Consider the following 16,494-nt stretch of genomic DNA (forward strand, 5'->3'; position numbering starts at 1 on the left):
ATGAATATGAATACATCACCAGAAATATGGTCAACACTAGAGTTGAGCGAAACAGGTCGGTCAGATTCAAAAGTCGCCGACTTTCGCCAAAGTTAGGTTTCATGGAACGAAACCCGACCACAGTGTGAAGTTGGCCATGCGATCGGCGACCCAAGCGTCAAAGTCGGGTTTCGTCAAATGCTTGCACGTGACTTTTCAGCCAATGAGAGAAGTGGAGCGTAGCTGGAGTGGGAGAGAGAGAGGGAGACGGAGTGAGAGAGAGATTTCACCGCCTCTGGGGTTAAAATTCATGCCAGGTTTGTTTACAGTCCTCCACTCACAGCCGACTTTTCTCCCCATTGACTTGCATTGGGTTTCGTGTTTCACGACTTTTCCCGACTTTTCCCTATAGTCGGCCGATTTCGTTCGACTCGACTTTTGAGAAAGTCGGGTTTCATGAAACCCGACTCGACCCTAAAAAAGGCAAAGTCGCTCATCTCTAGTCAGCACACAAATATAGCACCCAGAATACAACCCATAGATCACTGGTGAGATTCCACTGCTCTGGTGTCTGGTATTGGTTGCAGTGATGGATTTGTGTGACATTCTGTTTTAATTTTAGGCCAAATTTATGCAGAAATATGGGAAATTCTGAACAATTTTTCATGAAGCACTGTAGGTTATATAGCCTGTATATTTGCATCTTTAATGTTCCAATCATTCTTTCCATTCTGCAGAAATTTGTTTGATCAAGTATGTGAATTAGTGTGCTCAGTGCCCCTTAATATCACTCAACAGTTCAGCAGAGCTTGACCTATACCCGGAAAAGTCTTAGTTACTCACCGGTTAACGGTATTTTTCGGAGTCCATGACAGCACCACCTGAGAGAGGGGATCCGCCCTTTAGGAACAGGAAACCTACAGATACAAAAAGGGTGGCACCTCTCCCACGCATCAGTTGGATTACAGAGCACAAGAGGACTTCCAAGGTTAATGCATGATTTATGTACAGTATTCTTTACAATTATAACTTTTATCACCAGTGAGCATATACAAGAAAAAAGACGTGCACACCCCAATTAAACTATAAGGGAGGGAATATACGGGTGCTGTCATGGACTCCGAAAAATACCGTTAACCGGTGAGTAACTAAGACTTTATTCGGTCGTCCATGACAGCACCACCTGAGAGATTTACAGAGAGTAATATCAGCTTTAGGGAGGGACTACAGCCTGCAGCACCCTTATACCAAAAGAGAGGTCTGTGGAAGCACCCAGGTCTAGCCTATAATGACTATAAAAGGTGCTCGGAGAGGACCAAGTGGCCGCCTTACATATCTGGTCGATGGAGACTTCTGATCTTTCGGCCCATGAGGTTGCCATTGCCCTGGTGGAATGCGCCCTCAGCTTTCCGGGTGGCGACCTGCCCTTTGATGTGTATGCTATTGCAATCGCCTCTCTAATCCATCTGGCTAATGTATTTTTTGATGCTCTACAACCTTTTCTGGGGCCTTGATGAGAGATATATAGGGCATTATCTTTCTTCCAGGGATCGGTGACTGACAGATATTCTATGAGGCCTCTCCTGAGATCCAGGGTGTGTAGTTTCCTTTCTTTTTCGTTAGTTGGATTAGGGAGGAAGGATGGCAGAACTATCTCCTGTGTCCTATGGAAACTAGAAAATACCTTTGGCAAGTACGCTGGATCAGGTCTAAGTATTACCCTATCCTCTTTAAACTGTAAATAAGGAGGACACCTAGATAAGGCCTGACTATCGCTTATTCTGCGAGCTGATGTTAGAGCTACCAGGAAGGCTACCTTGAGGGACAGGTTTTTTAGGGAAGCCGACGAGATAGGTTCGAATGGAGTCTCTGTCATAGCAGTGAGGACTAGGTTCAAGTCCCACGGCATAAACCTATCCTTCAATATTGGCCTGGATCTACCTGCTGCCTTAATGAATCTGCTTATCCAATAATTACCAGCAATGTTACAGCTAAACAGAGCCCCCAAGGCTGACACTTGTACTTTAAGGGTACTGGTAGAGAGTCCCATGTCTAGACCTTTTTGTAGGAACTCTAATATCTGCATTATAGGTGCTGAATCCCCAGCGATTACTTCTGAGTTTTGAAGGAATTTTTTCCAAATTCTAACGTAAATTTTTGTGGTAATGATTTTTCTACTCCTAAGTAGGGTGTTAATTAGGTCTGCGGAGAAACCCTTCTCTTCTAATAATGACCGTTCAAACTCCACGCCGTCAGATGAAGGCCAGCCACCTGAGGATGGAAGACTGGGCCCTGGGACAGGAGATCCGGGATGTCCGGCAGAACCCAAGGATCGGACACCGACATGGTCCTGAGGCATGAGAACCATGCTCTCCTGGGCCAAAATGGAGCGATGACTATAACCCTCGCTCTGTCTTTCCTGATTTTCCTCATCACCAGGGGTAGAAGAGATAGGGGAGGGAAGGCGTAGGCTAGTTTGAAGTCCCAGTTTATCAGGAAGGCATCTACCGCCAGAGGATTTTCTCTGGGATACAGGGAGCAGAATTGTTTCAATTGCGTGTTGTCTCTGGTGGCGAATAGGTCTACCTCTGGATATCCCCACTTTTGAACAATCAGATTGAATATGGAGGTGTTTAAAGACCATTCCCCTTGCTTTAGCCGATTGCGGCTTAAAAAGTCTGCCGTGATGTTGTCTTTTCCTTTTATATGCAATGCTGTTAAAGATAGGAAGTATTGTTCTGCTAGCTGGAACAACCGCTCTGCTACAAACATCAGGGGTCTGGAACGGGTCCCGCCTTGGTGATTGATGTATGCCACGGTGACCCGATTGTCGGAGAACACTCGCACGTGATGGCCCTGTAGGTACACGAGGAGCTTTTTAGCCGCCTGTTCTACCGCTGTCAATTCTTTTAGGTTAGATGACATTCTTAACTGATGATGTTGCCATTGGTCCTGGACTAAAATTTCACCCATATGAGCTCCCCAACCGTAAGGACTAGCATCCGTGGTGACTATGCGGGTTACGTTATACTCCCAGGGCACCCCTTTTGATAAGTTATCTTTGTCTAACCACCACTCTAGGGACTCCCTTGTGTTACGGGATAAGGTTAGCTGACCCTCCAAGTAACCTCCAAGGACTTTTTGATGTAATAAGACCTCGCTCTGTAGTTTCCTTGCCTGAAACTGGGCCCACTGGACTGCCGGGATACAGGCTGAAAGAGAGCCTAGAAGGGACATGGCTTTTCTGAGGGACATGGTGGGGTTATTGGAGGCGTTCAGGATCTGATAATGGAGGCGAACAAGCTTGTCCGGAGGCAGACGGCATTCCTGTTTTTCAGAATCCAGGGTTAGGCCCAAAAATTGTTGGACTTTCATTGGCTGCAACCGGGACTTTTTGACGTTCAGCAACCATCCTAACCGTTCTAGGGCAGACATTGCCTTTTGTAGCTGTTGTAAACAATGGTTCGCCGTTTTACCTACAATAAGAAAATCGTCCAGGTAGGGAATCACCAGAATGTTCGATTCACGTAGATGGGCCATGACCTCCGCTATCACCTTAGTAAACACTCGGGGAGCGACTGCCACTCCAAAAGGGAGGGCCGCATATTGGAAATGTCGAATTGACCCATCCAACTGAACCGCCACTCTGAGGAACCGCTGATGGCCTGCATGGATGGGTATATGGTAGTATGCGTCTTTTAGATCTAACACCACCATGAAGCAGTTTTGGAACAGCAATTTTATTGCAGACTTAATCGTTTCCATTTTAAAGGGACGTATGACCAAAAACTTGTTGAGGGCCTTAAGGTTAATTATTGTCCTAAAGGAGCTGTCCGGTTTGCGGACCAGGAACAGAGGGGAGTAGAATCCCTTCCCCCATTCTTCCTCTGGAACCTCTATCAGGACTTTCTTAGCGCAGAGGTTATGAACCTCGGCTTCCAGGGCAGCTTGTTCTGCAGCAGACGACCTGAGTGGGGTGATTTTAAATTGATCAAGGGGAACCCTAGAAAACTCTAGTCGTAGTCCCACGGCTATTATCCCCAATATCCAGCTGCTATTGGAGATCAGAGACCAGGATGGGTAGAAGGCAGCTAGTCTCCCTCCTACTGGGGCAACTAGTCATTCGGGCGGCTTTTTCGTATCCCGAGCTGGACCTTCCTGGCGCCCTCCCCCAAACATGAATCCTGTACCTTTCCTTTTTTTGTCATCCCATCTGCCCTGATCTCTGGACGGCCTTCTCCGGAAAAACCCTTTCCTGGCAAAGGGACGTCTGTAAGAGGGGTTCGGGAGACTGGGAAATTTCTTTTTGTCATCTCCAGCTTTCTCCAACAATTCGTCCAAGACGGGGCCAAATAGGTACTCCCCCTCGCAGGGAATGGAACAGAGACGGGACCGGGCTTGAATATCTCCTGGCCAGCATTTTAACCAGAGCGCTCTTCGCGCTGCATTAGACAGACCTGCGGCTTTAGCCGCCATTCTTGCAGAGTCTGCAGAAGCATCGGCTAAAAACGCCGCGGCATTTTGAATGATGGGCAAATTTTTCCGAATAGATGATCTTGAAGCTCCATCTCTTAGTTCGGAATCTAGCTGATCTAGCCAGACCATCATAGATCTGGCTGTACAGGTGGCAGCTACCGCTGGTCTTAACGCGCCTGCTGACATCTCCCATGTCCCTTTAAGGAAAGAATCCGCTTTTTTATCTAACGGATCTTTCAGGGAGGCCATATCGTCAAACGGTATGGCGGATTTTTTAGATGCTTTGGCTACTGCTGCATCTAGTTTCGGGGCTTTATCCCATCTGTTTACTACCGGGTTATCAAAGGGGTATCTCCGCTTAAAGGCTGGTGGCATGGAGCCCCTTTTCTCCGGTCTCTTCCATTCTCTATCAATTAGGCTCTGAACCTTTTCGTTCAATGGAAAAGCTTTACGTTTTTTGGGGTCCAACCCCCCGAACATTATGTCCTGTGCTGAGAGTTCCAGTTTTTTTTCCGCTACCCCCATGGTGGACCGTATAGCTTTCACTAATCTGTCCATCTGGTCTAAGGGGAAGCAGAACCGGCTAGAGTCTTCATCCGAGGAAGACGACGAGGAGGCCGAGGAGTCCGAGGAATTGTCCCCCTTCCCAGGGGCGACCGAGGCCTCTGAGCCTGAACCACTAGCCTCTCTTCTCCTAGAAGGTTCTCTTTGAGGTAAAGCTTTCATTTCTGCCCTGATCATGTCTCTCAGGTTTGAAGTGAAGTCAGGTGTCTCTTCCGCTACCTGCATAAACGGGGGAGAGTATAAGGGCCTGACAATCTACCCCTGGACTCCCTGTCCTTAATAACTCCTACCGTCTGCCGTATGCATGGCTGGCATAACTTTTTAGGGTGGCCATCTGGTAGGGGGGAACTACAGAGGGCACATTCCCTGTGTTTCTGTTTTCCCGTAACCTTCTTCCCCTGAAAAAGAACATAAGGGAACACTGCATCAGGGTACATTCACGGAGATCTCTTACCCATGCAGATGAGGCAGGTACCGGATCACGGAGGGAGGCAGGGGGGTCCTTTCTGGAGGAACTTTCGCGGCTCTGGTCGCTAGTTCGTCTCTGTTTCTTCTGCTGGCTACTCGTATTGGCCTGTTTCTGCGGCCGCTCCTGCGCCTCGTCCTGCTGGACTAAGGGGGCTTCCGACGTATCCATTGCTGGGGCCTTCAGAAGCACCCCAGCGGCGTCCCCATCTGCCTTATATGGCCTCCTGTCCGGGTCAGCAGGCAACTTGCCATAGCACCACCCACCCGGCTTTGCGTTCCCTCCCCCATGCTCCGGCCCCCCTTGCGCCGGGTCGCCGCGCGACCCCCGGACCGGCATGCACCCGCGGCGCGCGCCGGAGGTCGGCCGGCACCCGACTTCCGGTATCGGCGCTATCGCTCCGCCCCTTCCGCCGCGTCACTTCCGCCGCTCACAGAGCCCTGCGGGAGCGCGCGCGAAGGAGCCGCGCAGCCCTGCCCGGAGTGCCAGCCCCCCCCCGCGCCCGCCGCCATGAGCCCGGCCAGGGGACAGCACCGACCGGAAGGACCGGGCCTGGGGAAGTGCACCGGGGCATACATACCAGGTGCTGGCTTTGGAGACGGCATCCACCGGACCCCTACTCCACCTGCTTCGTCCACTGCCGTGGTGACCTACCCGGCCCCACCGTGGCGCTTCCAGGGACCCCACACTGACCGAGGTAGGAGACCCCCTCGCTACCTGGGTCGGTCAGCCAGCCTGGGTATTCAATGAAGATTCCATGACGGATGATCTGTAGAGAGTCCTGTCCTCTAGGAACAGGAAACCAACTGATGCGTGGGAGAGGTGCCACCCTTTTTGTATCTGTAGGTTTCCTGTTCCTAAAGGGCGGATCCCCTCTCTCAGGTGGTGCTGTCATGGACGACCGAATAAATAATGGTTATGACACAGTTAACCTGTTAAATGCTGCTGTTACGTCTCCTGGAGTGCACCCTCTGGGCCGTGATACCAACCCACCCTGGGCGAGCTGACCTAGTGTGGACCACCCCCTATACAGGGAGCATCAGGGGCAGACCCATGGGGTAAAGTACCACTACTGCTGGTACCTGAAGGCCAGCTTGAAGGAGGCTAGGGAAGAAGGCACACAAGAAACCGAAGTTAGCAGGGCGAGTACGGAGAAGCACACTGGGTTCTGGAGAAAGCACGCGGAGTACAGGAGCGTGCAGAGTACATACAGGAGAGCATGCACTGGGAAGCACACTGGATACAGGAGAGTGCAGAGCACGCACTGGGAAGCACGCTGGATACAGGAGAGAGCAGAGCGTGCACTGGGAAGCATGCTGGATACAGGAGAGTGCAGAGCATGCACTGGGAAGCACGCTGGACACAGGAGAGTGCATTGCGTGCACTGGGAAGCACGCTGAAAGTAGGAGAGCATAGTGCACTAGGATGCACACTGGGACCTGAATATAGAGGAGCACCCGTGCTGGAACCAAGATTGGTCAAGCACAGATGCAAAGGTAATAATCAGGCACTTCCTAAAACAGGAAGCGGCCCGATATACTTGTTGCAGCCGCGCGGAGGAGGGTACTTCCGAGTCAGGCTGCATAAGAAGCATAGGAGGCACACGGCCACAGCCTAAGCAGTCGGGTGCGCGAACCCCATGGATGGGACCCTCTGTGCCTGCCAAGCCAGAAGTGGAGGAGAGACCCCCGGAGGAGCCTGGCCCGCGGCACTCTGAGGAGCGAGGTAAGTATCCCAGGGCTGGAGGGCAGATGGCGGTGTAACAGCTGCTGTCAATCTCTAATAACGGCATTAACAGCTCAAGGGATTGCATCATTCTGTCTGCCCATCAACCACAGCACAACCCAGTCACAAGGAGCCAATTGGTTGCTATGGCAGCAGGAGCCTGCTGCTGACCCCCATGCCTGCTATCATGGAGCTCCCTTGAAACCCAGTCTGTGAATAGACTTCAATTGGGTCAGTGATTTTTACTATATACAGTTATGCTATGGTAGCCCCTGCCCCCCCCACATACAGTATGATACAACCACAGTCTCCCACATTGTGATGCTCTCAAAATCCTCCACACACAGTATGATGTTACCCCTACAGCCTCATCAATTCAGTTTGATGCCCCCATAGCCCCTCCACAGTGGCCATTATGCAAGCAAAACACTTCCCTGTATCCATGCTCTGATGGATGAGCTGATCTCTGCTGCCCAGGCCTGAAATTGCTACATGACCTTGTGGGTCTCTTTGTCTGTACATTCATGGAATTTTGGAGCAAAGGTTTGACGGTTCTTTGCTCTACCATTTTCTTTAATTGTATCTGTTGTCTGTGTCTTGACAGCAGGACAACTCCCCAAATTCTAGACTGTCCTGTTGGATCTGGGATAGTTGGGAGTTATGAGTAAAGACTGTATTAAGATGCTAAGACAAGACTTGTAACTTATTTGCCATTTTGTGGAATGTTATTGAATTACTATCTTCTTTATTGTTGTGTGAAAATTATTTCCATATTTGTTTTTCCAGGTTACAGCCCAGGCAACCTGTATAACCCTTACAGCAATGAGTGTTGATCGGTGCTATGTGACAGTATATCCATTGCAATCTTTGCGTCGTCGCACTGGTCGCTTAGCCATGGCTATCAGTCTGGGAATTTGGATAGGTAACAAGAATAATTAATATTGATTAATATTGTTTTAGATCTTTTGTAACTTGTATTGTTTATTGTCTGATATTTCTAACACTGAAGAAGGAAATAAGTTGATTGGTGGAGATAATGTACACAATCTTGATATAAAAAGCTACATTTTCATAATTTCATAGTTTTAAGGTTGACACAAGTCTATTCAATTCAACCTCTCACCTAAAATGTTGAGCCAGAGGAAGGCAAAAACCCTATAATATAAATCCTAATTGCTTCATATTAGAGGAACAATTCCTTCTTGACTCCAAATATGGCAATAATACTAGTTTCCTGAATAAATGTCCTATATCCAAAATCTAGTGCTTATAACCTTTAACTCCTTACCAAGATAAGATATACTGGTGCATCATATGCTGACTCTCTGTTTTTCGTGCGCGCCCACATCTTTCCAGGCAGATGATGGCTGTTCCAGGTGATCAAAACATTATATCTACTCTAAAGCCTCCATCTTACCTAAATCCCTCTGGAATATTTCTTCTCTGTGTAGATTACCTTGCTTGTCATGATCTGCAAATATTATAATTCTGCTCTGAAATTCTACACCTTTACCAAGATCATTAATAAATAAAATAAATAGAAGAAGGCCCAATACTGACGCCTATTATACCACTCTGTTACCCTATCAGTGTTTCCAATTAATAACCCTTCTCTATTTCCTATCAGTAAGCCAGTTGTTAACCCAACTAAACACTATGTCTCCTTTTGTTTTCATCTACTGCTTTACCCTGATCCAGTCTGGAACATTCATCCCCATAGAATCAGATCAGATTAGTTTATTCAAACTGATCCTTTATAAATCATTTTGATGCTGGGTTATAGGGTTACTTTTATTGAGAAACTACAGGATAGCATCTTTTTAAAAAAAATCCAAAGATTTTGCCAAGAATGGAGATCAAACTGTACATTTTTCTTTTGCAAAATAGACATATACCCTGAATCCAAAAATGCTAATGTATTTTTTACACTAGACTTCTCACCATGTTACAGTGCATGTAGGGCTTTCTCCTCTGTTTTGGAGAAGAGCCTGTTTTGTAAATTACAGTAGTTGCTGTCATAGTGGCTTCACTCCAAAATTTTTGAGGTAGTCCAGAATCTGTCAACAAACTTTTGATGCTCTGTCCCATGTTGTTTTAAACCATTAACCTAAGTTTTATTTTTATTCTTCAAATCAATAGCATACATGAAATAACTTTGTAATATATCTTATCAGTGAAATCTGCTTGTTTCACTGTCAAAATTGATCAGTCTTTATTAAAATTCCCAATTCTGAGTTGAAATCTGGATTCAGTGAAGACAGACTTTCCCATTACTGAGATAGGGGATGGCAGTTGGTGCGGATTAGATTCTATATAAATAGGAGGAGGAGGGAGGTGCTCAGTCTCAAGCTCCTCCCTCCTCTCATCTACATAGAAATGCATCTATGGCAACTGCCATCCCCTATCTCAATAATGGGAAAGTCTGTCTTCACTGAATATGGATTTTTACCTCAGAATTGAGAATTTTGATAATCACTGATCACTTTTGGCTGTGAAAGAAGCAGATTCTGCTGATAAAATATGTTACAAAGTTGCTTATTTTCATGTGTACTATTCATTTATGAAATAAAAGTGACCGATACTATGTAAATATATATATATATACACACCATGCATCATCACACTACAACTAATGAATTCATGAACTCCATTATTGCTGCAAAACGTTAAAAACGTAAAGAGGTACTTGGCATTTTCTTTTTTTTATCAAAGAGTGCAAAAGCCATTCAACCTGGTCAAGGACAGTGACCTTTTATTACAGGGTTCCCCAACTCCAGTCCTCAAGGCCTACCAACAGATCATGTTTTCAGGATTTCCTTTGTATTGCACAGGTGATAATTGCTTCACCTGTGCAATACAAAGGAAATCCTGAAAGCATGATCTGTTGGTAGGCCTTGAGGACTGGAGTTGGGGAACCCTGTTTTAATATGTATGGTCCCTAGCCAATATATGTCTTACCTCTCTATGTGCCAAAACAGCCGCAGGTGAACATGGAGTGAAAAGGAAACTAGGCATAGCTCAGAATTGCAGCCTTATTTGGGAAAGATGAGAGGGTAAAAGTGCTGAGCCTTGGAGGGGGCCATTCCCCCCGATATGTACTGTATACAAAAGAAAAAATAGGGCCCACACACATTTAGTATTAAGTTAATGCACAGGTGCACACATATGCCATGTGTCCAATATACTATAGCTATACCTCACTTTATTTTCATTACCCATTCACCTGAGGCTATTTTGGCACATAGAGGGTTAAGACATTGGTTAACCACCATCCATATTAAAAGCTCACCTTGACTTGGTTTGGATGGCTTTTGATAAAAAAGTACTTTTATGTTTTTAACGTTTTGCAGCAATATTGGAGCTCATGCATTCATTAGTCGAGAGTGCTAACTTATCGTGTATGTATATGTTAGTATATTGATCACATAGCGAATTTGTGCACCTGTGCATTAATATTATACTAAAGGTGTGCTTACTTTTTTTTTTTTTTTTTTCTTTTTTGTGCGGTTACTCTTTAAATAATGTTATCCTTCTAGCTGTTATTATTGCCCTGGTGCGGTCACACAGAGGACAGAGTCGGAATGCTGAGCGGTAACGTTACTGCGCAGCATGAGACCCTGCAGGTCATTGTGGCACCTCTATGTGAATTATGGCGGCGTTGTGAATTTTTCTTTTTAATAAATGGGTGAAACAGGGAAATTGTTGGGTGGTGATTTTTACAAATAAAGTACTTTTAAGTGTGTATTTATTTTGACTACGGGGTTAGTAAAGAGGGTGCCTAACAGACACCTCTCAGTTACTAACCCACTGCCACTGCACCAGGGCAAACAAGAAGAGTCAAGTCTAAGTGCCAGAATTGGCACATCTAACGGATGCACCATTTGTGGGGTGGCTGAGGTTATTAGCCTGGGAAGGGGCCAATATCCATGGACCTTCCCAGCCTATTAATATCAGCCTGCAACTGTCTGCTTAGACTTTGCTGGTTAATAAAAATAGGGGTGACCTCAAGTCAATTTTTTGGGGGTCCCCTATTTTTAATTACAAGTAAATGTTAAGCTGTCAGGGGTTCCTGACCAATGTCATATAGGTACATCATGGCGATCATGCACGGTACACAAGCTGTGCCCGCGCAATCGCCACTGGGAGCTCGGATTATGTAATAGCCGAGTCCTGGCTCTCAGAGCAAGGAGTGGTGCCCACAACTAAATGTTGTCTGATCGGCATCCTTGCAACATCATTGCGAAGGTCATATCATCGTCAAGGCAGCCTGAAGTCATGAGATGGCCTACCTGTAATCAGCTATGGCAAGCCTGTTAGACCATGCTGACAGCATGGTCTAAAATAGGCTTCTAATAGACTTTTATAACAGGCTTTTATAAAAAGCTTCTGTCAGTGTAACACTGACAGGTATAAAGTATTGCAATGCTTGTGCATTGCAGTGCATTATACAGGCGATCAGAGTGATAAAAAATAAAGTTCCATAAAGGGAGTAAGTAAATAAGTAAAAACAAAGTTTAAAAAATATGTATTTTATAAATTATAAAATAATAAAAAAATACAAGAAAAATATTATACCCATAAATACACATTTATATATAACAAAAAAGAACGTATACAGTCATGAACGAAAGTGTTGGCACCCTTGAAATTGTCCCACAAAGTATTTGTCCAAGAAAATTGTTGCAATTATACGTTTTGCTATACGTGTTTAATTAATTTGTGTGTATTGGAACAACACAAAATAAGGCAAATTGGATATAACTTCACATAAAACCCCAAAAATGGTTTGGACAAAATTGTTGGCACCCTCAACTTAATATTTGTGAGCCTATCATGCGCTTAACAAAGTGATAAGAAGGTCTGTAGTGTCAACAAAAACCTATGTCGAAAGAAGAAACCTCCAATTAAATGGACAATTTTTATTGATATAAATAAAACACATTAAAATCCATAGATGTCAAATACCAGAGTAGAGAACAACAAAAAAAAACACTGACAAGAAACGTGTCTGAGATGCAGTTTTCAAAAATTCAGTATCATCAGTATCAAGTATCACTGTGTAAGGAAATATTGATTTTGCTATGACTCATTGTTCAGAAGAAAACATGGATGTCTTTGGTTGTCTAATTCTATAAACATATACTATAAATAGGATAGACACCTTAAAAGTTTTATATTATCTTTAGAGCGTGTAAATATATATATATATATATATTCCTGTCAGCAATGATAACTCCAGATTCTGCTGAACAGAGTCACACATTGTGTAAAGATAGCATTGAATCCTTTACATAGACAGTTGCTGGGAGATAACGGGGGGGGGGGGGGGTCATCATAAGTACATGCTGCACAGCCAGCGGTATCAATATGCTCAGCAAAAATGCACCTCAGTAGGTATCGAACATAGAACATTAAAGCAGACAGACCTCCTATCAATGAATCTGCACATTGGTATGATTAGATTAGATTAGATTAGATAAACTTTATTGATCCCGGAGGAAATTACAGTATTACAGCAGCAGAACAAAGATCAAGAACATTACAAGAACAATACACACTTTACAAAATAAGTCTATATGGACAGCAGATGCGGATAGACTGGTACTTGTAACTCACCAATTCCCCCCCATACACTTTGAACTTCATTTAGTCTTGGGATGCTTTACACTTATACATTTGTTAAACATCCCCACAGCTGTCGGAACAAACGATTTTCTATATCTTTCCTTTTTACACATTAGTTGGAGTAGACGCTTGCTGAATGTGCTCTTATGCTTCGCAAACAGTTCATAGAGCGGGTGTGTATTGTTGCTCATTATAGCCTTGCATTTCTTAGTAATTCTATCCTCTAATACCTCCTCGAAAGTCCTGAGTTGTAGACCCACCGCCGCACTAGCCTTCTTGATAAGTTTATTCAGCTTATTCGCGTCAGCTGTGCGCACACTACTACCCCAGCATATAATTGCATCAAAGATTGCACTCGCCACAATGGATTGGTAGAACATTTCAAGCATTTTGCTACACACATTAAACGACCTTAACTTCCTTAGGAAGTAAAGTCTACTCATCCCTTTCTTGCAAACCTTCTCCATATGGCACCTCCAATCAAGCTTGCTGTCCAGGTGAACCCCCAAATATTTGAAATTCTCCACCATCTCCACATCCTGACCATCAATAGTGATAGGTAAGCAATCCTTCATGCACCTTCCATAACTCAACACCAGCTCCCTGGTTTTCTTTACGTTGAGTTCTAAATGGTTAGCCTGGCACCATAATGCACATATAATTGTAGTAATGTCAGCGATACATAAAAAAAGAAGTTAAATAGGGATAATAGTGATTACATAATCAAAGCAGTGTATGGTTTAAAGGATGTTAGTAAATAATTAACATTACCCAGAGGCACGAATCAGGACAGCGTCACCCATATACATGCGTTTCGGTCAGTCTTCCTCAGAAGGGGAATGTTCGGTAAACTGCGGTGAACTCACCTCTGCACCGTAAGACTTTTTCTCACTGTGCTAACGGTAATCTCACCAGAGGGAGGTCACCACAATTCATTTTCCCAGCTGGGAATGCAGCCTCAGTGAACAGCAGTGACCTCAATGACGTCACCACTGCTCACTGATGCTGCGCTCGCAGCAGCTCATTCATCAGTGTTCCTTAGGCTATGTGCACACGTAGCGGAACTCTCGCAGAAGTTACCGTGAGAATTCCGGAATTCCATTCCACGGGAAAATCGCATTTTAAATTCCCACGATTTTCCCGCGGAAAAACTAGCGGTTTGCAAGCGTAATTAGCTTGGAGAATGCTAGCGTTTTCAAAGCGATCTGTAGCATCACTTGGAGACCTGATTGACAGGTTGGTCACACTCATCTAACACAGTGTTTGACGAGTGTGACCAACTTTTTACTATTGAGGCTGCCTATGCGGCATCAATAGTAAAAGATATAATGTTAAAAATAGTTAAATAAATAAAAAATGGTGTTATATTCACCTTCTGACATCCCGCGCAGCGTCCCCAGGCCTCAGTGATGCTTCCATTCCCAGTAATGCCTTGCGAGACCTTGGATAACGTCACGATCTCGCGATAATGTAGCGGTCTCGCGAGGAATAGGGACCGCTACATTATCGCGAGACCGCGACGTCATCAAAGGTCTCGCAAGGCATTACTGAGAATGGAAGCATCACAGGCCCGGGAAGGCTGCGCGGGACGCTGGAAGTTGAATATGACACCATTTTTTATTTTTTATTCTATTTTTTTACAGGGATATGGAACTCAGAGCCCGGAGGACAGTCTCCTCTCCTCCGGACCGTGGGTACCATCCACAAAAGTTCTGCTTACTTTTTGCATGGTGGGCACAGCCACATGCGGGAAGTAAGTGGAACAATGCAATCCTATGGGTGCAGGATTCCGCAAATTAATGAGCATGCTGCGTATTTTTCCGCGATGCGATTCTGCCACGGGAAAATCCACAGCATTGCGGAATCCCATAGGATTGCATGGGATGCTGTTTTTTAGCGTTTCCGCGGCAAAATCGCACGTTAAAAACGCCGCAAAAAAAAGCGACGTGTGAACCCAGCCTTAGCCTGGATGGTCGCATCTTGGCACCATCAAGGTTGAAAACTATTAATCCCCAGACGTGGATTACTTCATGGGACAGAAAAACGGTCAGGTGAGGGATAATGTTATTTTTTATTTTTTCTTTATTACAGGAAACAAGCGATTTTTTTGTTATTTTTAAATAAAAAAAGGAAAAGTGTGTTTTGTTTTTATTTCAAATAAAATACTTTATTCTTGCTGTGTGTTTATTTACAATATAACTATAGGATTAGTTAATTGTGGTAGTCAGCAATGGTTACTTTTTTAAACCAAGCATAGTGGAAAAATTATGGAATCACTCAATTCTGAGGAAAAAATTATGGAATCATGAAAAACAAACAAACAAAAAAACACTCCAACACATCACTAGTATTTTGTGGCTTTTATAACAGCTTGCAGTCTCTGAGGCATGGACTTAATGAGTGTCAAACAGTACTCCTCATCAATCTGGATCCAAGTTTCTGGGATTGCTGTTGCCAGATCAGCTTTGCAGGTTGGAGCCTTGTCATGGACCATTTTCTTCAACTTACACCAAAGATTTTCAATTGGATTGAGATCTGGACTATTTGCAGGCCATGACATTGACCTTGTGTGTCTTTTTTCACGGAATGTTTTCACAGTTTTTGCTCTATGGCAGGATGCATTATCATCTTGAAAAATGATTTCATCATCCCCAAACATCCTTTCAATTGATGGGATAAGAAAAGGGTCCAAAATATCAACGTAAACTTGTGCATTTATTGAAGATGTAATGACAGCCATCGCCCCAGTGCCTTTGCCTGACATGCAGCCCCATATCATCAATGACTGTGGAAATTTGCATGTTCTCTTCAAGCAGTCATCTTTATAAATCTCATTTTAACGGCACCAAACAAAAGTTCCAGCATCATCATCTTGCCCAATGCAGATTCACGATTCATCACTGAATAGGACTTTCATCCAGTCATCCATTGTCCACGATTGCTTTTCCTTAGCCCATTGTAACCTTATTTTTTTTCTGTTTAGGTTTAATGATGGCTTTCATTTAGCTTTTCTGTATGTAAATTCCATTTCCTTTAGGTGGTTTCTTACAGTTCGGTCACAGACATTGACTCCAGTTTCCCCCCATTCGTTCCTCATTTGTTTTGTTGCACATTTCCTGTTTTGGAGACATATTGCTTTAAGTTTCCAGTCTTGACTCTTTGATGTCTTCCTTGGTCTACCAGTATGTTTGCCTTTAACACTCTTCCCATGTTGTTTGTATTTGGTCCAGATTTTAGACACAGCTGACGGTGAACAATCTGTCATGGTATGCCTAGGTTACTTTAGGCAAAAACCCCGGGACCCCTGCGATGTCCCTCAGACTAGGGGAACCCTGTCTGTCCCTCTACCCAGGGTTTACACTGAAGGTGTGCTTGCCTGAGCCTCCACCCTGTCCCTGTCTCCTGTCCTGCCCTAAGCTGAACCCACCACCCTCCACCCAGTGAGGGGACCAGACACCAGACCCCACAAATACGTATGGACAGGGGTAAAAGAAACACCACACAGTTAATACACAAGGGAATACAATAATGTGCAAGGGCAACCAAATATATATATAACAGATTGGAGAAAGAACCACTGAGGGATATACTGCACCAGATATCAGACGCTCCAACACCACCACTGCTGACCGGTATTGCTAGCACTAGGCTAAAGCTAT

At 44.7% G+C, this 16,494-nt stretch overlaps 1 protein-coding gene across 1 annotated transcript in view; it reads left to right on the forward strand.

Moving 5' to 3' along the window:
* The window catches only part of LOC141049460 (G-protein coupled receptor 54-like), a 168,307-nt gene that overhangs the window by 40,244 nt on the left and 111,569 nt on the right, over positions 1 to 16,494 (forward strand). The window contains exon 3 of the mRNA XM_073545936.1: positions 7,997 to 8,132. Within this exon, the coding sequence (XP_073402037.1) occupies positions 7,997 to 8,132 (136 nt within the window). The remainder of the gene's footprint in view (positions 1 to 7,996; positions 8,133 to 16,494) is intronic.

The sequence above is a fragment of the Dendrobates tinctorius genome, unplaced genomic scaffold (assembly GCF_039654945.1).
Source record: "Dendrobates tinctorius isolate UK_male_01 unplaced genomic scaffold, ASM3965494v1 ptg000144l, whole genome shotgun sequence".
Taxonomy (NCBI): domain Eukaryota; kingdom Metazoa; phylum Chordata; class Amphibia; order Anura; family Dendrobatidae; genus Dendrobates; species Dendrobates tinctorius.